At 43.8% G+C, this 26806-nt stretch overlaps 1 protein-coding gene across 1 annotated transcript in view; it reads left to right on the top strand.

Annotated features, from left to right (window-relative positions):
* Positions 1-26499, top strand: part of LOC147710167 (E3 ubiquitin-protein ligase TRIM39-like) — a 204054-nt gene extending 177555 nt beyond the window's left edge. The window contains exon 6 of the mRNA XM_086920858.1: positions 25748-26499. Within this exon, the coding sequence (XP_086776984.1) occupies positions 25748-26259 (512 nt within the window). The 3' untranslated portion in view covers positions 26260-26499. The remainder of the gene's footprint in view (positions 1-25747) is intronic.
* Positions 26500-26806: the final 307 nt, after the last annotated feature.

Raw genomic sequence — 26806 nt, 5'->3', positions numbered from 1 at the left:
AATCCAGCAACAGAGCAGGAGTAACTTCGCTTTGTGAGGTGTTATCCATGTTCTCTGCCCATCTAGGGGTTCTGTCCTTCTCGTCATTTGCCTTTTTCTGAAACTTTTCCCTTCTCTTCTCTGCCATCTTCAAGAACATTTTCTCTTGTGCATGTAAAGAACAAGTCAAGTTGTCTCTACGAGCTTCATTCAGATCTATGTCACCTATCGTCAGGAAGTATTCTCCCATGTAGCGAGTCACTCCACCAAGTGTATGTACAAGGTTCAGATTCCCTCTAATAGGAAGTTCTGAAAAGATAACGTCAGTGTTTGAGTAATAGTACTGTAAAGTGCTTCTATAGAACAAACTAGCTAGAATACTACAGGAAATTCCATAGGTCAGGGGTAAATGGTGGTATGTCACGCCTTCAGCTACTGAAGTAGGTAGCATCATGCAGACATAGCAATCTTCTATTTCCATAGCTTCTACATAGTGTACTAAAAGATTAGCGAAAACATTTAAGTGTGTCCTGTTCTTCATTTGGTGATAATGTAGTTCACCCTCATCTGATGCTTCTAAGTCAGGTCGTGTATGTCTTAGACTCATTGCATTGTCACGTCTTTCTACTCTTCGTGGTGTTTCTTCAGTATGTACAGCTTCTGCGTCTTGTGTCGTCAAGTCTGTAGGATATATGTTAGGGTCTTTGCTTATCATAAAAGGTATAAACACTGTTAATCCTATCCATATCATTACCACTAGTACTACACTACAGATGCATATCTTACAGCATGTTTTACAACAGCTAAATCTGGATCTTCCAGTGACATTTGAATCAGACATTATATCTTACAGGTGGCTTTTTCAACCCCTCTTTGTTTCTTTTTCAGCAGAGGTTATACTTCGCTTCACCTCAAGGAGGGTCTTCGTCAGAGCTCCGATTAGCAATTGACTCTTCGTCACTTTTGCCACAGGCTTCGGGCTCATCAATTTCTTCCAACACCAGATAGGTCCACTCAGGGCTCCGATACAGTCTGTTCTGTTTCTTTATTCTGTCGCCCTTTCGGATGGACTTCCCTCGGGATTCTTTTCTTTCACTTTCAGCCCTTTTTTGGTCTTTCAGTTTTTCTTCGACTGTTTTTATTCTTATTCTTAGTCTTTTTACATATCGGGGTTCATCCTTCTTTTCGATCCTTTTTGTAGTCGAGGAAACTTGCTCTTCCTCGTGAACTCTTTTGCTTTTTCTTCTTTGTCGCACTATTGCTTCAGCAGTGTCTTTTTCCCTTCCTGTCTGACTAGTTCCAGGTCTTTCATCTATTTCTTCTGCCTGGTCCTTAAGCTGACCTAGCTCAGGTTTAGACTGTATTTGATCTTCGTTTGTGAGTGATTCACTGGGCTCTTCTTCCTGAACACGTTCATCTATTACTAACTGATCCTGTTCATGCTCTTCGATCTCTTGATTTTCTTCCGCATGAACTTCTGCTTTGACTACTATCTGTCCCTTTCCAGTCTCCTCTGTCTCGAAAGGAGTGTCAATGACTTGTTCTGTCCCTACTTGGCCTATTCCCTGATGAGATTTTATGATGGCTTTGATGATCTGACCTTCTTCTTCTTGTTCTGACTCACCTGCACTGTCCCACTCACTACCTAGGTAAGAGTATTTTCTGGTTCTTATTGGATCAAGAACTTGGTCGTCGGCAGGAAACCATTCAACGTCTTGACTTGTGCTCGGTAGTTCGCCATCAGCGAGATCCGGACCCTCTTCTGGAGTCTCCTCAGCTGGGCTACCTTCAGCTTCAGTCGCGTTTTCTCCGGTTACCCGCTTCGTGTGGCTTGCATGGATCCACTTTGGTACACCAGCACACTTCACAGCAGTTGTGGTGACAAGGATCACTTGTCGAGGCTTGCCCCACTTCGGTCCAAGGCAACTCTTCCGGGTATGTTTCTTTAACACCACCCAATCACCTGGTCTCAGTTTGTGTGCTGGAGTTGTAGGCCATTCGACAGCAGTCTCTCCAATCTGGTGAGAGATAGAACGCACTTGGTCACCCAACTGCCTGCAGTATTCTAGCACCATATCATCAGTAATACTTAGCAGTTTGTGTCCAGGTACCCATGCCTGTCGCATCACTCTTCCCATCAGAACTTCATGGGGGCTCAGGCCTGTCTTTCTGTTTGGAATACTTCTCAAGCTCATCAGCACCATGGGCAAAGCTTCTATCCAGTTCATTTTTGTGGAGTCACACAATTTCGCCAGCCTGGACTTGAGAGTGCCATTTATTTGCTCGACTATCCCAGAAGCCTCTGGATGATAGGCACAGTGCAGCCTTTGTTCCATTTTAAATGCTTTGCAGAGTTCCTTTAGGACCTCGTTTGAAAAATGTCCACCTTGGTCTGTTTCAATTGTCTCAGGAATTCCAAAGCGGGGTATCAGTTCCCTAAGTAATAATTTAGCTACAGTCAGGGCATCATTCTTCTTTGCTGGGAGAGCCTCCACCCACCGGGAAAATAAGCAAACTATGACCAGGACATATCTATATCCTTTGCACAGGGGCATGGTTATGAAGTCTGCCTGCATCCTAATGAAGGGACCTTCTGCTCTCCCAATGGTACTTTGCTCCACTACTGTCTTTTTTCCTGCATTGAATTGTTGACACACTAAGCACCTCTGACAAAGTTTGTCTGCTGTGCTCCTGAATTTTGGACTGTAGAACACCTTTTCAAACATTCGGCACATGGCATCCCTCCCAATATGTGTGTGTTCATGTATTATCCGGGCCATTGCGGTAATCAGTCGTTCGGGGAGTACAGGCATACCAGTTACATGGACCACTACACCATCCCTTTCCCTTGGTCGACATTCATCCTGCCTCCACCTGTTCCTTTCTTCCCTGTCTGTTGTCTGTTGTAGTTCTCTTAATTCATCCCATGTTCCCAATCTTTCAAACAACATCAGTTGGCAGCTGCTTTCACCTCCCCATAATTTAATTAGGAGGGACATTTTGTGTCGGGCGCAGTACTGGGCAATTTGGTCAGCATATCTGTTTCCGGCTGTCACCTCGTCATTTCCAGATCGGTGAGCCGCACACTTGACCACAGCCAATTCTTTGGGCAATTGGATGGCTTCCAGTAAGTTTTGTACTGGTTTCCCATTCCGGATGGGAGAACCTGAGGAAGTCATGAATTCTCTTTGCAACCATAGCTGGCCGAAGTCATGAACAACCCCATAGCAGTACTGACTGTCAGTATAAACAGTTACTCTTTTGTTTTTCCCAATTTTACAAGCTCTTGTTAGAGCGATGAGCTCCGCTACTTGAGCAGATTTAACTTCGCAAAGATAGGAAGCTTCCAGGGTCTTTTCCAAAGTGACTACAGCATAGGCAGCACTCAAACCTCCATTCTCATGTCTCAAGCATGAACCATCCACAAACATTTTGAGGTCTTCATCAACCAAAGCCACTTCTTTGATATCAGGACGGGGTTTTGTGCTAAATTCAGTCAAGTCTATGCAGTTATGCTCAATTTCATCTCCTGCCTCTACATCAATGGGGAGGGGCAATAGAGTTGCAGGGTTTAGAATATTACATCGGGAAATTACTGCATTTTCTGCACCAATGAGAATCCTCTCATACTTAGTCAGCCGACTAGGGGTGAGATACTGTGTCTTGGTTCGGGTGAGCAAGATCACAACTGAATGTGGAACAAATACAATGACAGGATGTCCCATCACAATGTTCTCACTTTGCTCTAGACTTGTACAGGTAGCAGCTACTGCTTTCAGGCATCCCGGTAATCCAGCAGCCACTGGATCTAGTGTGGCCGAAAAGTAGGCCACAGGACGTCTAATCAGACCATGTTCCTGGGTTAAGACCGAGAGCGCACAATTGTCTCTCGTGTCACAGAACAGTTCAAAGTTCTTAGTGTAGTCAGGCATTCCTAAGGCTGGAGCTGTGCACAGACAATTTCGCAATTTTACCCAAGCAGACATGCATTCATCATTCCAACAAACTGGGTCTTCCGCTCCTTTCTTTGTCATGTTAATCAAGGGTTTAGCTATGGCCGCGAAACCCACGATCCACTGTCTGCAGTACCCAACAACCCCTAGGAACATTCTTACTTCTTTCTGGGTTACTGGTAGTGTCATCTCTCGAATTATCCTGATTCTTTCTGAAGTGACCTTTCGGATCCCTTTCTCTATCTGGTGCCCCAGATATTTTACTGAGTTCTTGCAGAACTGTAGCTTGTCTGGTGAAACCTTATGTCCTCCCTTTCCTAGGTGATTCAGCAAGGCAATGGTATCAGTGACACAGTCGTCTTGACTTCTAGATGCTACCAGGAGGTCATCTATGTACTGCACCAGGACAGACTCTTTTGGAAGAACTAGAGATTCAAGGCATTTCTTTAGAATCTGGTTGAAAATCGATGGACTTTCGGTGTACCCCTGGGGGACACGATTCCAAACATAGACCTGGCTGTTGAATTCAAAACTGAAAAGGAATTTGCTTTCTGGATGCAATGGGATGGAAAAGAATGCATGGCACAGGTCAATGACAGTGAACCATTCCGCATCCCAAGGAATTTGATACAGTATCACTGCGGGGTTAGGCACTATTGGACAGCAAGGTACTACAATTTGGTTTACCTTGCGCAGGTCCTGCACTACCCTATATTTTCCGCTAGGCTTCTTAATTCCGAGTATGGGTGAATTACAGGGACTGCTCGTCACTTCCTGAATGATGTTTGCTTTGAGCAATCTGTTTAATTCCTTTGCGACTCCTTCTTTCACTTCTGCACTCATTTTATACTGTTTGGTATTTGGGTATACAGCATTTGCTTTTATAGCTATTTTAACTGGGTCTACATTTGCCATTAAGCCTACATCTTTTCCAGTAAAATCCCAAACTTCAGGTATTACGCTCGATTGGAGTTCTTCAGGTAGACTTTCAATGGACATGGGCTTAATTTCTGTGTCGGGCCTCAGTAACATCAATTTATACAGGCCATCTTCATCTGGGGTCTGAATTTCAACACCATTTGGTGAGCAAAAGATGGTGCAACGCATTTTGCACAACAAATCTCGTCCTAATAGGTTCACGGGACTGGAATCACAGACCACAAATCTGTGCATTTCCTTGAAATTTCCTATGGAGATTTCCATAGGTTCTGTTACCGGAGTACTGATTATTTGATTAGAAACTCCCACTACTTGGATAGCTTCTCCCGAGAGGGGTAGGTTAGGAACATCCGCTGTTCTCACAGTGGAACGGGTAGCACCAGTGTCCAACAGAAAGGTGACATCTGTCCCTTCAACCTTTCCTTCAATGTATGGTCCAGTCTGGTCTACCGGTAAGGAGGCGCCAAGCACGCACTCCTTGTCCTCCCCTCTCAGGCCCCGTCAGTATTGATCATCACAGAGAAAAGTATCATTTAACAGGTACTGTGGTATGGGTGCATTTCTTTCATTCTCTCTTTCCCACACTTCGACCCTTTCATTCTGTTGACCCTGATTCCTATAATTTTGTCTAGGAGCACGAGGCAACGGAGGCTGATTTACCTGCTGTGGGTTCTTTCGGATCCCCTCTTTCTGCACCTGTGGATTTAAACCATTTACGGGGGCATTATCAGCCTGCAAGTGCGGACATTTATCTCTCCAATGCCCCATCTGACCACATCCGTGACAGGGGAATTTTTCCATAGCCTCTTCCCTACTCATTTTTACCCGGGGCCTGCCTCCACCCCCAGCATTCGGATTTGGAGCATTATTACTATTAGTCATTTTACTTAACTGTTTTTCTTGTTGTTCAGCTAATTTCACCTGAGCCCACATCACCTTCTCCTTTAGGGCTTTCTTTTTGTTCTCGATCTCATCTTCGCAGTACTTGGCATATTTGAGAACATCATCAATGGGTTTCCCTTGCCAACTGATTTTGTTATCTCTAATCCACTGGGATATTTCAGGTCTCAATCCTAACACGAATCGATAACTGAAATGGGTCATATCCTTCATGTCCACATTATCGATTCCACTGTAAGTTTTGAACACCTGTAGTAACCTTTCATAAAAGGAGTGGACTGATTCATCACGCTCTTGGGTAGTTCTATCTATACGGGTCCAATCGGTTTCTTTTGCAGGTACCTTTTTCTTTAGGTATTGTATGACTTGGTTATATTTTCTCATTACATCAGGTGAGGGAGCTCCAGTTACAGAGTCTCTCTCGTACTCCTCATTGGGCCAATCTATTTCAATTTTACATTCGGTCCATAGGTCGACAGGTACTACAATGTCGAAAAACCCATCCAGGTCTTTCAGGAGACATTTCTGAACCTTTATGAAGCGTTCAACCTGTCGGTACCACTCAACCGGTTTCTCCCTCAATTTAGGGAAGTCATTGGTAAATGACACTATATCTTGTCTGGACCAAGGGACATGGACATATTTTCCCCCTGGGACTTCTCTCATGGGACATAATTTTTCTGGTTTGTCCACCTCTTGTAGGACGTACTCAGCAGTCCGTGGTCTCTCCTTGCTATCCTCCTTTTTCTTTGCCCATCTGGCTTTCCACTTGTCTAGATCTCCCCATTTCTGTGCTAAGTTTATCAGTTCCTTAATCTGCGTCTTCTTCCCTGCGGTATTCAGGTTTTCTAGATCTTTGTCTGAAAATTCTACCCTGTAGGATTTCTGTAGTACCTTAGATCTGCTGATATCTATTCCCATACATACTGCTGTGTCCATTAATTTGTCATAGTACATTTTTGCGTTCCGAGTAAGGTGTTTGCACATGAACAACAACTCATCCTCCTCCCGGACATTCAATCGATCTAAACTCACATTCCCTGCGCTCAGTTCCTCTAGCTCTATTCTTAGCTTATAAATATCTAATGGTTTCGGATGAGGGGTTCCCTTTTCTAATTCTCGGGTCCATCTTTCTATTTCCTCGGGAGTTACCACGGTCGCACTTTGAGTTCCTGATGAAGACTCTATTAGTACGTCTTTGTTCCTAGTCTGAGTTCCAGTTCGAGACATACTAGGTCCCTGTTCCCTATTAGGTAGATCCATCAAGGAAACCATGGACTCACATTCACTTGTTTGGTCATCAATAATGAGTGGTTCCCTTCTGGGCGGGGGCATCATCGGGGTTATGACTGGAGTTTTTGGAGTATTCATTCTGTCCCCATATAGAGGAAAAACTGGACCAATGGTTACTGGAATCGTCAGGGCTTCAGGATTTGGATTAATCTGAGCTATAGCATGTATGAGATCATTCCGCTGTCCTCTCAGGGCATCTCTTTCCTGCTCGTGTAATACTCGATTCATGGGGGGATCCTGTATCATTTGGGGTACTAGAGAAGGATATATATTCGGAGCTGATGGAGTTGACAAAACTGATCTTTCTTCACCAAAAGGGTTGTAATTCGGGACCACGGGGTCGGGTCTACCAAATCCCTCTCCTCCCGCTCTTCTCTGTTCTATCCCTGTAGAATCGGCTTCACTAGTACTTCTTCTTCCTGAAGGTCTCAATGGAGTAGTTGAGCTCTGAGATCTGGCTTCTTCATTATAAGGCGGGGGACCTTTCATAAATAAGTCCTCTAAAAATTCATCTTCTGATTCACCCAGGGGCATCATGTGTCGTGTTTTCTCAGTACATTTCTTCCCTCCCATCATTTCATTAGCTCCGAACATGGGGAATAACCCTTCTACCATCATATTTTGTCTCCACTGTTTTAATTTCTGCTCCTTGGTCTCCTTTACCATTTTTGGATACCATCGGGTCACTCCCTTGTCCATTCGGGGTCTGTCTCGCTCTAGAGCCTCTATTTCCCATTCCTCTAAAGCTTCATACTGAGTTAATCTAGGTCTGGGATGTAATTCATTCATTCGGGTCCTCAGGTTAAATAGGACTCTCCCGTTAAAAGTACCATCAATGGGAAAGGCTAAAACTCCATCCTCCGCAGTGTACTTTACCCAGTTCTCTAACCATACACAGGTATGATACCCTTTTTCTAACATCATGAAAGAGGCTGGAGTATTTGGCGGAGGAATGATCACGCCTTCCCTAGTTCGTACGGGTTTGTCAGTTTTGAAGAAATTCTTTATTTTGTTGACAAATGACATTTTTCTCTTTCCTCCGTACATGTTGTGAGGTCTGCCTCTGCTCATCAACTCTTTATGACACCCTAGATTCCTTGGATCAGGCAGAAAATCAGGGTACCACATACACCGCTCGTAACAATCTATAAGCTCGGTGCGAAAAATGTTTACTTAGTTTGTGCTTCCAATGCTAGCGCGACTCCAATTTCTCAACAACCAATCAGTGCAGAGGTTGCAAAAGTTCTTGACCAATGGGTGTGCGGCCTTTTCGCGAGATTCGTTCTCACGCTCAGGCACTCACCCCTCCCTTACAATTTCGGCTTCACTACACACCCGCTGGTTTAACCAATCCCAGCGCGGCACGGAGTGACGTCAGAGCAGCCCTTCGACTGACTCCCTCCTTTACAAGGTAACGGAAACTTTGTATTTTCTCTAAGATGCTAATATTAATTTTAGTCAACAACGTGTAACATTCGCCATTGTGTAGGAGTGTTCTAAAGAGATAGAAAGTTCTTCTTTTACTACAAGTAAACCACTTCTGTCTACTTTTCATACACTTCGGATAGACTTCTCTTGCCTACCCTCACGCAAGCATTAGAAAACCTGCTATTACCCAGTCTCATCCACTTCTTTCCGGGATATATACTAAGCCTGGGGTTCGTCAGCGTTTCCCTTTGCTATCATACAAGCTCCGATGACTCTGTTACTCCCTTAGTGTGACCCTTACTAGGTGATATCAGACCAAGGTTTCTATCAGCAGTCCCGTCACTATCATTCATACAGTTTTCCGAAAAAGACCTAATTAGCGCTTCCAGTTCCACTCGAACCATGCACTAACCTTTCCTCCCTACAAATGACCTCAGAACGCGATGGATTCTACTCACCATCCGTTATACAATTCCCCGGGGATTTCAGACAACACTCAACAATCACACACAATTGGTTAATTAAACATATAATATTTAGCAGCAATACATATATATAAAATTTTCTCAAAACATTTAAAATATTTTAAAAAACAGTTGCGCAATAAAATATTAAGTAACACAATCAATATTAAAAATTTTAGCAGCACATTTATTTTTCACGGTTTATTTTCTAACTATCTTATCTACCTATCTTACTAGTCCTAACCATCCTCTGCTTACCAGAAATTACTGATAGAGCGCGCGGGTCACCCGGGTCACTAGATTACCAAATTTCCACGCACTGGGCCCTGGCGTGCATATGATGACAGTGTTTTGCATGAACCGGGTGAAAACCTCTCCACGCTACTATGAGTAATCGAGTGGGTGACTCTTACACCACTTACTATTCATGTACCTGACTTACCACAGGCACATTACTCCTGACGGATCAGGAGCTAGCAGTGGACAGGTGATAAGGGTTTCCTAAAAGGGAGAAAATTCTACTTTACACATTTAATACTTTTAATATCACTTTAATGTATAATGACCACAGACACCTTGATAGTTTTAAGGATTTTATATAGTAAAAGTTTAAAACGAAAATGCCATTACAAGGAGGCAAATGCAAAGCAATACATCAATGATTAGAATCAGAACCAGGATGTAACTATGGATGAGTGTGAGTATCATAGAGTAAAAGGGAACACTATAGGGCATGAATCATAATAAACATATTAAGCTAATATGGTTTAAACTAGGGCAAGGACGTGAGGAGGACCTAATGTGTGGCCTAATACCTTTATACTAATCCCTAAACCTTATGCTATCTTTACTAACTTCACGGCAACCATACTAAGGGAAAAAGGGAATAAGTGGAACAATCTAGATAAACAGTTGGGTTTAACAATGTCCTATAGGAAGGGTAAAAGTGGAACATTTACTAATAATCAATTGCATGAAATTACATTCAAAGGAGATATGGAGAATATCACCGGCAAGATTGCTTTAATTGGAAAAAGGAAAAGTTAAGGGTATAGTATAGACAGACACCTATGCCAATATTTACCTAGGTGAGAATGAGGACTAACCCTGGCCACGGGTCAGTTGGGAAAGAACGGGACAAGGACCCTCAAGGATTCAGGAAATACCAGAAGGTGAGCAGGTACAGCTCATGGACAGTCAGGACAGGATACCCCTCAGGTCTGGGTCAGGACGGGGTTCACCAAGGCACGACCAACCCCTCACAGCTTTGGATGCAACGCCAGCGTTACCCCCTCTTCTGCACGGAATCCGCCAACAACCCCGATTGGGTTTTCGAATCTCCCAGCAAAGTGCTTCGCTTAGCACTTAGGACTAATTTCCACCCCTTGGAGTTTGTGGAAAATTTCAGGCAGAATGCTCCGCAGCACTCTGTATCAGGCACCTATAGAGTTCGTAGGGTCAGTGACAGGTCTGCTACTCGGACAAGTCGGACAATTTCTCTAAGCTAAGCTAGGCTATTTATACAGTTTTAAGTCCCCAAGACCACCCATAAATGTTGCAAAATGACAAAGTCCCATCTTCTGATTGGTCAAGGGAGGTGGTTAGGTCATAGGTACCACCTATATTTCTTTTATGTAATTCACGTGACATTTTCCCTCCCCCTAGCATCTGGGTTCCCAGGCATATGTGTGGGAAAGTACAATAGTGAAGAAAAGGTTTGCAACATTGTTGCACATTCAGAGTAAAAATAGCAAGTCTTCAAGGGTGAAGGTGTGTCTGGAAAGGACAGTCCCCTTTTCAATAGCCAACTGGCCAGGTTCCATTGCTGCACGTCCCAGATCTTAGGTCACGTGATGAGGGATACGTCAGCTTCAAAATGGTTCTGGTCCCTAATTCCAGGCCCTCATTTACGCGGTACATGAAAAGTAAGCGAAAACAAATTAATAACATAAAATAAAATGAATACACTGTACACCATGACCAACTACTCTTAATCCCTTATTTTATAATACTTATAGCTTTAAGAGTTAGTGCAGAAAAGATGCATATACAAAAGCGGCTTAAGATAGCATGAAGCATGATTAGTGACAAGCGGCCATTTTAACACCAATGCGCATGAGCGAACTTTTCCCTCCAGATTGCGAGTGCGTCACATCACATGGGTATGACCGACGCATGCGCAGACTGGATTTCTGCAAAGCGGCCATTTTATTAATGTGCAAGCGTGATTACGATGAAAAACACATAGGCAAGCCTCCTAGGGACACCCGTGTGTTGGGGAAATACAAATAAAATGACAAACAATCGGAGTTAGTACGGTTACGATTTAGGCGAGGTTCATGAAAGAGAGCAAGTCGCGTTACGTGCGAATCCTTGCTCCATCAACATCACTATCAACATTTTTGATGATTTCACTAAAATCATGTTTGCTGACAGTGGGAATATTGCTGTTTAATTGAGTGACATCTACATGTTGTGGTAGTGCAACCTTCTCGCTCATTTTAATGTCTGATTATGTGTATTGGTGGAGTTTCAAAGACATCAAGCATTATCTTTAATCAGTCAAGATATTGGTTATGAGTGACTTTTATTGACGAGTACAAAACAGACTTTTTTGCTCAGGTTTTATTGTTGACTGCAGCAATACATTGTTTTGATTGTTTTCCATGCTGCCTTAAACACTGATCTTGAATAAGGGATTAAACAGGGCATTTTCTAGTCAGCCTAAGACTTGCTACTGATCGTGTTTTCACACTACTGCCCCATGTTTAACAACACTGAAGGGAACATTTTCTGTTGAGGTACAGTTTTTACTGTTCATCACTGTATTTGTGTTTGAAAGAAAAGATATTAAAATAAAAGTAAATATCCCATCATTCAACACAAAATACCATTCCACATAATTACACTCATAACACACAATCTCACTCCACATAGTTCCAGTACACTCAATACCACATAATTACTATCTGCATAATTCCACTGCACACCATGCCACATAATTCCACTACACAAATCCACTCGACACAATTCCGCAGCTAAAAATTACAATCCAACCCACATTATTCCACTACACAACACATGCATACACACACATAAAATGTGTTTTACACAGGTAAAGATAAAGTACATGGGTCCGTGCACTGGCTGTTGATATGGTATCAAAAGAAAATTTGAACTTTATAGGTGCTCTTAGGTGTCGCCCATCACCCTCGGGCGATTAGTTAACAATCCGCAAACAGTGTGATCAATGGAACATTGATGACATCCCTTAGGCACTTAATCTGGTGTATTCCTCCAAATTAGTCACAAAATAGTAAATACGTTTCAACCATTATTTATTTTCACTTCAGAAGAGGACTAGAGTAAACGTGGAAACGAAAGAAAGGGACTAAAGTAAACGTGAAGAAGAAAAAAGAAGATCAAATCGGAAGGATGATGCATATGTAAAGCAACAATAAAATAACATAAAATTGCATGAATTACATAAATTCAAAGTATGCGGTTAAAGATAATTATCCACATAAAAGAGTCAGATCAGAACCATGTGGCACAAAATGTGCTGTCATTCAAAATTACAAAGAGTCTATAAATAACATGAAAACTCAATACGTTCATTTAAGCCATATGGCTTAATGGAATTAAGTTTGTAAATCCAGTGATTCTCTCGTTGTAATAACATCCTGTTATTGTCTCTTCCCTCTGTCTTTTTAATGATTTCCAATGCCATAAACTTGAGTTGGGCTATGTTATGGTTAATTTCCAAAAAATGTGACGCTACTTATGATTTTAAATTCTTGGTTCAGATGTTAGATTTGTGTTCATTAAGACGGGTCTTTAACTTGCGTTCTGTCTTTCCGATGTAAACCTTCCCACATGGACATTTGAGAAGGTAAATAAGATTGTTAGAATCACATGTGGCCGTGACTTTTAGGCTGATGTTATAGCCTTTCATCGGATGCGTCAGTTTATTACCGGGAATTATGTTGTGACAGTTATTGCAGTTAATGCAGGGTCTGGTTCCTTTTGAAATGGAAAGCTGTTCCGTGGGTTGTTTTAAAATCTCGCCCAAGTTTTTCCCCCTGGTATGGGCAAATATAGGTCTAGCTTTAAACATGTCTTTAAAGTCTGTCTCCAACTCTAACATTGGCCAATGCTTGAGTATAATGTCTTTAAACATCGTGCTGACTTTGGAATATTTTGATACTATGACCATCCGGTCACTCTCCTTTTTCTTGTTAAATTGTTGTAACAAATTGTGTCGATCCAGTTTATCCACCTCATTTTTTCGCTTGTTCAAGTAGTTCCTCTGGATAGTCTCTCTCTCTGAAACGATCTATCATTTCATCCATTCTTGTTTTTGCCAAAATAGGATCAGAGGTGATGCGTTTAACTCTAAGTAATTGGGATTTGGGTAGGTGGTTTTTCAGCGATGTCTGGTGAAAACTGGTATAATGTAACATATTGTTGCGGTCAGTTGATTTTCGAAAGATGTCAGTTAAAATTTGGTCATTTTGTAGAGTTATTCGAACATCCAAGAATGTTATGATTTTGGAGTCTATTGTCCAAGTGAACTGGATTCGTTGATTGGCTGAATTTAGGGTCGTCAACGTTAGTTCAAGATTTTCCCGTGTGTCTTTCCAAAGTATAAATAGATCGTCTATGTAGCGAACATAAATTTTGAGGTGATTTTTACACATTGGATTCGACCAGATGTTGGCCTGTTCAAATTCTCCCATAAAGATATTAGCGTATACTGGGGCAGCGCTGTTTTCCATGCTAGTCCCCACTAGTTGCAGAAACCAATTGTCTTTGTATGTGAAATAGCTATGATATAGGGTAAACCTAACTAATAAGTAAGTAAACATAAGTAATTCCATCAAAAATACTTTCATGGGTTCATCCACTTCTAGTTTCAGAATAGCTTGTTCCATAGATTCTATACCTTCCTGGTGCGGAATAGAAGTATATAGAGAGCTAACATCAGCGGTACATAGCCATAGTTCTTCGTTTGGATCTATTTGAATGTCTTCAAGCTTTCTCAAAAAGTCTGTGGTGTCACGAATATAACTTGTCAAAGATTGAACAATGGGTTGGAGATGGCGGTCCAAAAACTGGCCTATGGGTTGATGTATACTACCACAGGTTGATCCAATAGGTCGAATTGGTGGGTCCATAAGATCTTTATGGATCTTAGGTACGGCATATATGTTTGGGCTTCTAGGATTGGATTTGAACAGAAAGTTCTTAGTTTTTTGGTTAATCACTCCCAGTGTTAATGCCTTATCAACAATTTCTGTTAGAATCCTCGTGTATTCTGTGGTAGGATTGCTTTGAAGTTGTAAATATGTGGTCCCATCTGATAGGTGGTCGCTAAGTTTCAGGTGATACATTGTCGAATTCAAAGCGACTAAAGCGCCGCCCTTATCCGCCTTTGTGCAAGTTATATCCTGGTTATTGGCAATTTTTTTCAATGTATCGCAATCTTTTTGTGTGATGTTTTTGTACGTGCTTCTCTTGAAATTGATTGATAACAAATCTTGTTTGACCAATTGTTCAAATAGATCAATCGTTTTATGACTCTGAGGGGCTTGAAAAGAGCTGAACGTTTTAAGGCCCATTAAGGGATCTGGTTCTTTTTCTCCCGAAGGTGGCATTATATTCGTAAAGAAATGGCGTAGTTTCAACTTTCTAATCAATTTGAATGTACTAACTGCAAGCTCTAGTAAATCTGTTCTGGTCGTTGGTACGAAGGAAGTGCCTTTTTGGAGTAGTTTGATCTCCTGTTCTGTAAAAGTGTATTTGGATATGTTTATGACTAACTGACATTCGGTTTCTTCTTGTTGTCTTTTTTCGGTTGAGTTACACTCCTTGTTTGTGGTGGTCCTGTTTTTTGTTTTGCTCCTCCTGGATCGTCTGATTCTACGACCTGTTCTAAAAAATCGGTATTAAGTGAGCTCGTAGATGTGCTTGGTGTTTGTTCAATTGTGGCAACAGGTCGTGTTGGAGGTCCTGGTTTTCTTTGGTGGTTTGTGGTGTCGCTATCCGAGGATGAGGTTCGGTATTTTGGGTATAGGGGCGATTTCTTCTCTTTTGGGCATACACCTCCGCTCAGGTGGAAACCTCCCCCAATTTATAGTCCAAAGTATCACGACAAAATGTTCTCAATTTTCGGTCATTAATATCGTTGGGTGTGTTTTTCCAGTTGTTGTTTTATGTCATTCATAAAGGTATCCAATTCCTCTGCTGTCATGATTTTACTGAGTTCTTCTGTGGTTTCAGATATCTCCTTTTCGAGGTCGATCAGTATGTTTGATAATTCTTCTATGATGAGAAGGATCAAATCGAGACTGCACTTGTTTAATATGGCGTACCAACGGTCCTGGAATGATTTCAAATTTTTACACAATGAAGGTTTTAATGCAATTCGCAGGCCACGGGGTATGCGCTGAGTTTTGTGGTATTTCACCAAGGTGTTGGCGTGTAGTTTTTGGTTTATTTTGCGTTTTGACAAATATAAAAGTTGTTTTATGTTCTGTTCTTTGTTCCTATTTGTGGAAGATTGTAATATATCGTCTTGTATTAAGGATATACGCTTTAAACCACTATTTGGAAGCTGGCCATACTGTAAAAGATCTACATTGGATTGTCTTAGAAACGTTGCGTAATAAAGATCACAATGCTGAAAAAATCCTCTTTGAAAAAGAGCAACGATGGGTTCACAGACTTGGCACTGATTTGAATGGTTTGAACGATAACATACCCTGGGGTACCATTTACAGTGGATGAATCATATAGATAATCGCCCTCCAAGACACTACTATGAGTAGAGGGTTCTCACCATTGGGCTCAATACCAAACACTACAACTGTGAAATAGCCTGATTTGTGATTATCAATATCAATTCATCACACAGATCAATATCTTAACATTTGGTCTATGATTGAGCAAAAAAACTCTGAGGATGAACTGAGTATTTACTTCGTCCATTCGATAATACGAGCCAAAAATTGACTTTAATTTCGAAAATCGGGGGCTCACTAACTTAATGTTGATCAAATGAGCGTTCCAACGATGAAATTACAACACATCACTCGAGAATTTAGAAATCCCGATAGTCTGTTCTCTACCTCCATTGCTTTCACTACCTAGATAAACGATAGCCCGGAAACGCTTTCTGTTTCCGGGAACAGAGGTGGCAGAGTCATCACAAGCAACTAATGGAGAGCCAGAGGTACCACGAGGACCAGTACGCGGCAGAACCGTAAAGTATTAACAAACTAAGTACCCCATTCTGAACAAATGTTTACCATTGTCGAGTGCCTCCCTGACCCACCCTGATCCCGAAGAGGCTTAATATAGCCACAAACGGAGGTATGTTAAATGATTGTGTGTGTGGGGAGTGTAAAAACGCGGCATGCTGGTAAAAACTAGACAAGGAGTGCAACACATTACTATTGCATGAATACGCTGCCGAATGACACTTTATGTTTGATAAGGAGTTATGTCATTTGATAAAACACACGAGTGATCTTGAAAACCGGCACCCGGTCATAATGCACCACTTTCACTTTTCATTGGAAAGGTTGATATATGCATAGGCCGATTGACCGTTGTCTTGAATTGAAAGCTATCTACAATCTTATAATAATGAATAAACCCAAAATAAAGTGAATATTATTTTACAATTGGATTCCACCAGCCTCCTATATACAACAGAGAGAGGCTCCAAAATTAATAATATTTTCCCATCTTGCCCTCTATCATTGTTTGAAATTGAATACTACCAATAAGCCCCATACTACAAATTGAACCATTAGAATTCCTATGCCAATAATGAGATAGTCGACCCTATTCTTTGAGTGGGGTAGTCAGTGCAAAGTATTGCTATTTTTTAGTTGCTACGCCACAGTGCGATTTATGTGTTCCTGGTGAATTTAACCAGTTGGATAGTCTTAAATGTTTCCCTTTACCCTTTACCCTGTGTCTAGTATGTCTTTTTTCTTTGCAGGTACTATTTGACCTCCCATGGAGCAACATAACGATATGTTCCATTAATATTTTCCTTTTCACAAATAGAGACGTGAGAGGTCTTTGTTTTGCACTACGGTCCTGAAGAAAGCTGATATGACCCACCTGGCATAAGTAGGGCTGAAACATGTCGACCTTTATCACTCACTGAGTGTGAACGAGTCATAAATACTCACGTTCAACGATTTAATTTTTAAATCCTTTGCCTCCAAAACAGAACTAATAAATAATTTTTCTGATTAAGAGAGACAATTTTATTCTATCACTATTTCACGTCACAATCACTGATCACTACTGTTTTTAACAATGGGTAATGCCTCCTGGGTGGAGGTTGCATAAAAAAAACTAACCCTATGATTATGCACACACGTGCGAGGGACGGCGGAGAAACAAGATATACTGCCTAACACCGCATTATTTACCAGCACATGCATGAGGGTTTTTTATTGGGACTACTCGGAACAGTTATGGCATACCCAAAGTTATGCAGGACCAGTGATCCTTCCTCCCCCTGATCAGAATATATAACCTTAGGAAATTGGTTGGATCACAAATTCCTTTTTCCCTCCATATTGATTCTGCTAAAAACATTATACTCAAGCATTGGCCAATGTTAGAGTTGGAGACAGACTTTAAAGACATGTTTAAAGCTAGACCTATATTTGCCCATACCAGGGGGAAAAACTTGGGCGAGATTTTAAAACAACCCACGGAACAGCTTTTGATTTCAAAAGGAACCAGACTCTGCAATAACTGTCACAACATAATTCCCGGTAATAAACTGACGCATCCGATGAAAGGCTATAACATCAACCTAAAAGTCACGGCCACATGTGATTCTAACAATCTTATTTACCTTCTCAAATGTCCATGTGGGAAGGTTTACATCGGAAAGACAGAACGCAAGTTAAAGACCCGTTTTAATGAACACAAATCTAACATCCGAACCAAGAATTTAAAATCATCAGTAGCGTCACATTTTTTGGAAATGAACCATAACATAGCCCAACTCAAGTTTATGGCATTGGAAATCATTAAAAAGACAGAGGGAAGAGACAATAACAGGATGTTATTACAACAAGAGAATCACTGGATTTACAAACTTAATTCAATTAAGCCATATGGCTTAAATGAACGTATTGAGTTTTCATGTTATTTATAGACTCTTTGTAATTTTGAATGACAGCACATTTTGTGCCACATGGTTCTGATCTGACTCCTTTATGTGGATAATTATCTTTAACCGCATACTTTGAATTTATGTAATTCGTGCAATTTTGTTATTTTATTGTTGCTTTACATATGCATCATCCTTCCGATTTGATCTTCTTTTTTCTTCTTCACGTTTACTTTAGTCCCTTTCTTTCGTTTCCACGTTTACTCTAGTCCTCTTTCTAGTTTCATACTTCCTGATCACATGACCTATACTTTCCCCGGCTTCTGTTTATGAAGACCGGATTTACACTTCCGGTTAAACCTTTGCCGTTTTCGGCGTCCGGAATCCTATGACACTTCCAATATCGTAAGTAATGGCTAACTCTGAGCACCGCATTTGGCGCGCTGTCACCCCTTGTCTAGTTTACACGTTATCTAGATACGAGCTCACTTTGTTATAATCCGTTTTTTTATCCTTGTTATTTTTTTACTTTCTATTTACACGCCATTTTTTTAACCCGGTAATATCTTGAATTACCACACACCACTGTTTAGTCATTATTTTTACTGCTAAGTCTTATTGAGTATACCACACTTCACCACCTAGCACCTCGGTGCCCCAACCGGGTTAAGGAACTTTTCTTACCTTTCCCCTTTTTCTTCGTCTTTGATATTGCTTTCATTTTGTATGAGGGTTACAACCTGATATCGTCTTTATTCTAGATGCTCCCCGATGAAGGGCGGTTGCCCGAAATGCATTGGAGCGGGATCCAATAACATATATCTTTGAACTTGGATTGTTTTTGGAAAAACTTTGCAAATGGATATGAAATGAATACCATTTTCTGAAGTGAAAATAAATAATGGTTGAAACGTATTTACTATTTTGTGACTAATTTGGAGGAATACACCAGATTAAGTGCCTAAGGGATGTCATCAATGTTCCATTGATCACACTGTTTGCGGATTACACAGGTAAAGCACATTGCCATTTACAATGCCACTAGCTCTAACCCAAACAAATGTGAGACCTATTGCATTTCCAATGCTTGTATTTGATTTTCCCTGTAAGATGAATGAATGAATATACAGCTACATAACGAAGAGCAGGTTTGTTTTTATTCGATCATTAATGCTCATAATATTTGTGCAAAAATGAACCCCTTTGTGGTCGATGCAAAAACAAATTCAGTTTGGGATGGATCCCTAAATACATTTACTAATTCGGTGACAGCACGGCTTGTAATGCGGGTTTACCCATCGTGAATTTAAAGGCCCAAACAACAATCTTTTTTATTTTGATATCTCTATCAGTATTTCATATAAATAATATAACAGCAGTGACACAATGTCACACAAGGCCCTTTTCTGTTTCTCGATAGCGCATGGTATATTCTCCTAATGGGAGCTTCTTTGTTATTCACATGCAAGGGACTTAAAGCTTGAGTATATCATCACTGCCATTTGCTTTCACGCTCACAAAGCACTCCACAACGCCGGACCAACCTACCTTAACAGCAGACTCAGCTTCTACACCCACACCCGCCAGCTTAGTTCCGCCAGACACGCTCCTCCCGCTATCCCCCGCATCCAACAAATGACCTCCGGCGGCAGATTCTTCTCATAGCTCGCCGCCAAGACCTGGAACACCCTCCCTACCCACATACGGCAGACCCAAGACCTACTCGCCTTCAGAAGACTCCTCAAGACCTGGCTCTTCGAGCAGGAGGAGCCCCCCCCCCCTCAGCGCCTTGAGACCCTCACTGGTAAGTAGCGCGCTCTACAAGTACTCTGATTGATTTGAAGGTGCCCCAGCACTGACAAAAGTGCACATAACCCGGAAACATCCCACAAGGTTCGTCTTCATGGTAGACATGTGTTGCAGCATTTTTTATGTCATTTCTTTTTTAATACTGGTGTTCAATTATACATAAAATAATACTAATTAAATATAAGGTAACAGAAATGGCAATAGCGATCGCTAAACACTTATAAGGTCCCAAAGGCGAGACCTATTGGCTATTCCAATGCTTGTTTTTAAAATTGGGTAGACTTGACCAGACTGACTAGCATGCGATCCACTCTTTCCCAAAATGTGACTTTTTGTAATGTGCTTTCCTAAGCCTCTGACGCTGTCTTTTAGTCAGTTGTGTGATGTCTTCAAGTGGGTCGCACCTTAACAAAGTATGGGTAATATGGGTTACTGGTTCTCCCAGATCTATACTAGTTTTGCGAGGTGGACAAAGCAGAGAGACACCACAGCTTTCACTTCTTCTGTGGCACCTGCTAGTTAAAGACCTTTCGGCTCTACCTCGCTGCTGTTCCGAAATTACTTCACTCGACTCCACTGTAACCTTTCCTAATTGTGTTGGTTTTTTTTGGCAAGGAACTTTATTATTTGAAGCACAATTGTCAGAATTGGTTGGTCTGGTAATGTCCACTGATTTTTGAAGTTGTCTTTAACTGCAGCTTAATGTCGTCCAAAACAGAGTCTACAAATCTTGGAAGGGATGCCAGCAGGGGCGGTGGGTGACATTGCAAAGTGGTGGGGCGCAAAGTGATTTGCATACAGCACCGTAGCGAAAACAAAGGAGAAAAATCGTGCATTTTCAAGCAAATTTGAGAAAGCAGGAAGGTTAATAAAGCAACTGTGAAAGTGCAGTTATTACATTAATAGATGGCATAACATAGGTAGCTGCTTATTCAGTATAACCACAGAATGACCATGCAAGGTTCCACAGCATATTTTAAAGCAGAACAAAACAAAACGCCCACTCTGCGAAGTTTCCCACTTTCACTGAGCTATGATCGACTCTCTGCCCTCCTGCACTCTATGGCACCCATGCCCTGTGCACCGTCTACCACTGCGTCACACTCCCCCATGCGCATACCACTCGGTTTGTACTTGTAACCCCATCCTTCATCCGCTTTTTTTGTTGTTGCAGTTTTTATATAGCGCGAACTCGACCAGAAGGTATTGCAGCGCTTTACATGAACACCAATCACAATTTATTTATTTATTTATTTATTTATGGAGCTTATAGAGCGCGCAGCTACCTCCGATGGAGGTGTCCCGGCGCTAAGATTACATAACTGTCCCCATGAGGAGTAACCAAGATCATATCTCACAGAGAAAATGGGAAACGGTAAGGAGTTGACAGTTCCAAGTCCTACCGCCTAGTGAACAGCCAGGTCTTGAGTTTGCGGCGAAAGGCTGGCTCAGATTCGCAGAACCTGAGGTCAAGGGGGAGGCTATTCCAGAGCTTGGCGGCAGTGACGGTGAAAGATCTGCCGCCAGTCCGAGAAAGCCTGAATCTAGGAACCAACAGAAGACGAAGGTTATTGGATCTGAGATGTCTGGCTGAAACAGAGATCTTGAGACGCTTTTTCAGATAAAGTGGGCCAGTACCATGGATAGCCCGAAATGTCAGGATCAGAATTTTAAAGTCTATGCGTCGTGAAATGGGAAGCCAATGAAGTTCTTCTCGGTAGGCTCTGACTGAAGTACGGGCAGGGATGTTACCGATGAGCCGGGCTGCCGCATTTTGGACTATTTGCAGGCGGTCAATAAGATAGTGCGGGGCACCTGCATATAGACTATTAGCATAGTCTAGATGGGTGATGATAAGGGCCTGGACTACGGTTTTGCGTGAGGATAGAGGGAGGAAGGGGAAGATTTTTCTGATCATGCGAAGTTTAGAGAAACAGGCCCCTACCACTTTGTTAACTTGGGCATTTCCGGACAAAGAGTTGTCAAAAATGAAGCCCAGGTTACGAGCTGCCTTCACGGGAGAGGGTGGGGGATTCAGAATGGTAGGCCACCAGAGGGTTGCAGGGGGGGGGGATTTTTTACTGAAAAAGAGAACCTCGGTTTTGTCGGTGTTAAGGGCAAGGTGATTGGCTGACATCCAGGAGCATATGTTACCAAGGCAGTTTCTAAAGTTGGAGAAGAGGGAGTCAGAATGGTCTCGAAAGGAAAAGATAAGCTGAGTATCGTCAGCGTAGGAGACCACCCTTACGCCCCAGGATTCAACTACCTTGGCCAGAGGAGCCACATAAGCATTAAACAGTAGAGGGCTCAAGGCAGAGCCCTGGGGCACTCCACACAGGAGGGGTTTGTCTTTGGATTCAAAAGGGTGCATCGTAACCCTTTGGGAACGGCTAGACAGGAAAGAAATAATCCACAATACACATCATTTTCGATAAACACAGGGAGATTAAGTAATTTGCCCAGAATCACAGGTTGTAGAGCCGAAGCCGAGACCCAAACCTGATTCCCCAGCTCCAAGGTCGGTAGGACATCCTGGGGAGGGAGGAGAAAAAGGGAGGGGGAGAGGAGTCAGGGGAGCCCTGGTGAGTGTGAGAAGAGGGGAGGAGAGCCGAGTGAGCGCGTCCCGGAGAGAGGGAGTGAAGAGGAGGGAGGCTGAGCACGGACCCCGCCAGAAGCAAAGGACGAGGGGCTGACTAGAGACAGAGAGAGGGCAGAGGAGAGACAGAGAGAGAGAGAGGGCAGCTGGCACCAAGGAGAGAAAGAGAGCGCGAGGCACAAGGAGGAGCAGGGCGCACGTGCACAGAGACATTCTTTAATATAGATGAAGAGAGAGCGGAGGACATAACGGGGCAAAGACCAAGAAGGGGAGAGTGACAGAGACGGGGCAGAAGAAGAGACAGGGGGAGGTACCGAGAGCGGAGGGGAAGACAGAGTGCCTGGGCAGAATAAAGACAGTGAGTGAGAGAGAAGTGCTCCCACCCGAACACCTCACAGAGGTACTGCCTCCTCTCCCAGGATACCTCCTGCCTCCTCACCCGGGATAACTCCTGCCTCCTCACCCGGGATACCTCCTGCCAACTCACTCACTCTGAGGTAGAGAGCTCCATCTGCCTCCTCATCCCGGACACCACCTGCCTCCTCTCCCAGGATACCTCCTCCCTCCTCGCCGGGGACATCTTTTGCATCACAAGCCCGGACTCATCTTCGGTGAGGTAGAGAGGTCCACCTGCCTCCTCTCCCGGACCTCTCCTGCCTCTCTCTTCAGACCCCTCCTGCCTCCTCACCTCGGACCCCTCCTGCCTCGCCACGGATAGCTCCCACAGAACCTCTTAACCCCTTGGCCCTGACAGCACCTCCGTCAGGTAGAAAACTCAGGCTGCACTTTCAACCCGAACGCATCTGAGAGAGGTAGAAAGACCCCGGGTTGTCTGCTCTCCCTGACACCCCCGGGTGAAGAACAGAAGGTTCAGACTGCCTCCTGACCACGGGTGGACCTCAGTGAGGTACAGAAACCCCAGGCTGCCTGCGCCCCCCGGATACCCGCCTCGGTGAGGTACAAAGACCCCAGGCTTCCTCCTCACCACGGGTGGACCCCAGGGAGGTACAAAGACCCCCAGGTGCCTCCTATCTCCCGACACATCTCAGTGAGGTATAAAGATCCCAGTCTGCCTGCGCCCCTGGACACTTCATCGGAGAGGTACAGAGACCCCCGTGTGCCTGTTCTCCCCCCGGACACCCCATCGGAGAGGTACACAGACCCCCGTGTGCCTGTTCCCCGGGACACCCACTCGGTGAGGTTCAAGGACCCCAGGCTGCCTCCTTCCCCCGGACCCCTCCCCGGTGAGGTACAGAGACCCCCAGGCTGCCAGCCCCCCCGGACACCCCTCCTCACCATGACCTGCATCGCGGATTTCTTCACCTACGAGACCACCAAGTCCGTGGTGGTGAAGAGCTGGACCATCGGCGTCATCAGCCGGGCCGTGCAGCTCCTCATCATCGCCTACTTCGTCGGGTAGGCGCTGTCTGTCCGTTGGTGGATGTGTGGGTCTGTCCTTGTGTGTGCAGAGATGGACGTGTGCGTGTGCCATTGCCCTTACTGTTGTGATAATAGCACTGTGAGTCCGTCGCAGGCCATACATTCGATTTGGCATGGATCTTTCGCGAGAGGCAGAGCTCTGAGCCTCTAACTTGACAGGATGTCCCACCCCCACCACACGCGGCATCCAATGATGGATGCTGCGCGTTGGACCAGCCAATCCTGGCGCTGCATGCAGCGCCAGGATTGCCTAGGGGGGCACATTTCCGGCTCGCCCTGTCACCCTTTGGAAGCCCGGGCTGTGGCAGTAAACAAGCACCCCTGGGTCCCGCTGGGGAACTTACAGTGCGCATGCTTGAGAAAGTTACCAACCTTCCCAAGCATGCGTGCTGTAAGTTCCCCAGCGCCGCGGAGTGTGGACTGTCACTCAAGCTGCAGCAGGCCACACCCCCTGCGCAATTCCCGCCGGCGGCTGTATTTTATTTAGAAGATAGTTACTAGGATTGCGGCCGGCGGCCGCAATGCGGGTCCATGGTGGCTGGTGGGGCTACGCCCCTACGCCCCAATGGACGCACCGCTGCTGGATGCCAGTTTATCTAAAACTGGACTGCAGACACAAGCAGGAACATATTGTGTGTCAACTTGTGCCCTCTGGAATATAGAGAGCTTTTGTATTCAATAAGTCCATCTAGATGTCTGACTTACTAGACTGGTACGGTAAGGCTTCGATGACAGTCTGAAATGAACTAAGCAAAATATCCCACGTATTGTTGTTGTTTCCTCCCCAACAAGGGAAGTGGCGGTCCAGTACTTCAGCTTGTCGGGAGATGTCTGGAGACAGTGATAAGGGGGGGGCAGCCAGAGGTATTCCTTCTCTCTGTATCAACACAGGCTTTGCCTGTGGCTCCACCTGTGAGTGGAAAGGTCTCATCCAATTGAGTCTTCCTCCAGAACTCGAATGGAATTCGACAGCCCTATTAGAGAAATACCATTAGTATTTTACTGTTTTGTTCCCTGGACAGGATCCTTGCTATCCAAGCCTGAAAGTTGAGGTTTAAAGCTGTTATCGTTGGAATTAAATGGTTGGTGCACCTCAACTATTACTTGCCTAACCTTGCCCTTTGTCAGGACAGTGTTTGGCTCTATTACACATTTAGCTGCCAGTGGCCCAGTGGAATTAAGATACAGTTCCTCAGGAAATGTATCCAGCTCAGACTTCAAAATCCCTAAGTCATTATGACTTCAATGAGCTAAACACCTGAGTTTGGCTTCGCTCCATGGCTCGGAAGCTCCTTTTCGCCAAGTACTCACACTGGAAGGCAGATTTTTTAGTTTTAATTTCTGCGGAGGTAACAGATTTTAAAGATATTTTTAGAGTTTTGGGTGTTATTTCGGAAAAACCAGGTTAAAATGCACGTAGCAGGCTTGTAATCCACTTGCCTCGTTGTGATATGTAAGTAAAGCAGTCACTGGATTCTTTAAAAAAAAAAAAAAAAATTGTCTCGATTTCCCTCTGTACTATTTGGCTGTTAGTTTGAACCTCTGCTATAATTGAAGGAAATCCCCTTCTTGTTCAATCAATCAAATAAACTTTATTCGGTTTCACAAAAGTAAACTATAAAAGGTACCCCCCTTCTTGTTTTGTTGTAGCCTCTGCTTGCGTGTGTTTCATTTTTTCTCTCTAGCGCTGCGTGCTCCTTCCAGATGTGGTGTAAATTAATCATATGTAAAACAGAAGCAGTAATTACAGCCTTTATTTGCGTCATTAAATCTCTAATTCTGAATCTCTTCTCTGCAGTGATGGTGACTCTGGATCCTGACACGGCTCATCCTGAGCTCCTCCTGTCTGAGGGGGGGGGACGAGTGAGATGGACGGGCACAGCACAGACCCTGCCGGACACCCCCAAGAGATTCACCTACTGGGGCTGTGTGCTGGGGAGTGAGGGGTTCACCTCCGGCAGACATTACTGGGAGGTGCAGCTGCTGCAGGAGGGGGTGCTGTGGCATGTGGGGGTCGCAGCAGAGTCTGTGAACAGGAAGGGGGGGATCACATGGTCAGCTGAGGGGGGAGTCTGGGCTGTGCAGGGGTGTGGGGGGCAGTACTGGGCTCTCACCTCCCATTGGGCCCCTCTGTCCCCTCATGAGAAGCCCCGGAAGCTGGGGGTGTATCTGGACTACGAGGAGCGGCGGCTGTCCCTGTACAATGCTGACTCCATGGAGCTTCTCTTCTCCTTCCCGCAGGCCCCCTTCACACAGAGGCTCTTCCCGTACTTCTATCTCTGGAACAGAGCGGAGCTGAGGCTGGTGTGAGAGCGACCCCACCCCCCCCCCCCCTCCCCCCAACTGTCATCTACAGTTCAAAGAATCTTCAAACACCAACATTCCAAAGAATCTTCCACATGTTGCCATGACACCCAGAAGCCTCATGTGAAACTGACTGCTACAAATCTCTTTTCCTTGTATATTTTTTAAAACAAGGGCAGGAAATGTTTGCTGTGTGAATCATGCACCAGACATCATGTAACATATGATAAAGTCTCTTTAAACTTCAAAAATGTGTATTACTTTGGCATGCAGAGCTTTGACATTAATATGCACATTATAGCGCTGTGAAGTACTTATTGAAAGTGATTGTTTTTAAACATGACCCTAGAAACCATTCCTGCCCCGCCCAATAACAAGGATATTATTAAATATCTCAGACGCAAGACAGTTGTCACGTGAACCCTGTATGTAACTCAGATTCAGGGCGGCTTTAGGACAGTGCGACCGGTGCAGCCGCACCTGCGCTAATCTGGGAGCGGTGATGTGTGCAAAAATAACTTTGGGTTTTAAAAGCACCTGCTGCTTTCTTGTG

This window comes from Lissotriton vulgaris, chromosome 5 (genome assembly GCF_964263255.1).
Source record: "Lissotriton vulgaris chromosome 5, aLisVul1.2, whole genome shotgun sequence".
Classification (NCBI taxonomy): Eukaryota; Metazoa; Chordata; class Amphibia; order Caudata; family Salamandridae; genus Lissotriton; species Lissotriton vulgaris.
The sequence above is the reverse complement of the archived record's forward strand: the minus strand, read 5'-3'. Positions and strand labels throughout refer to the sequence as shown.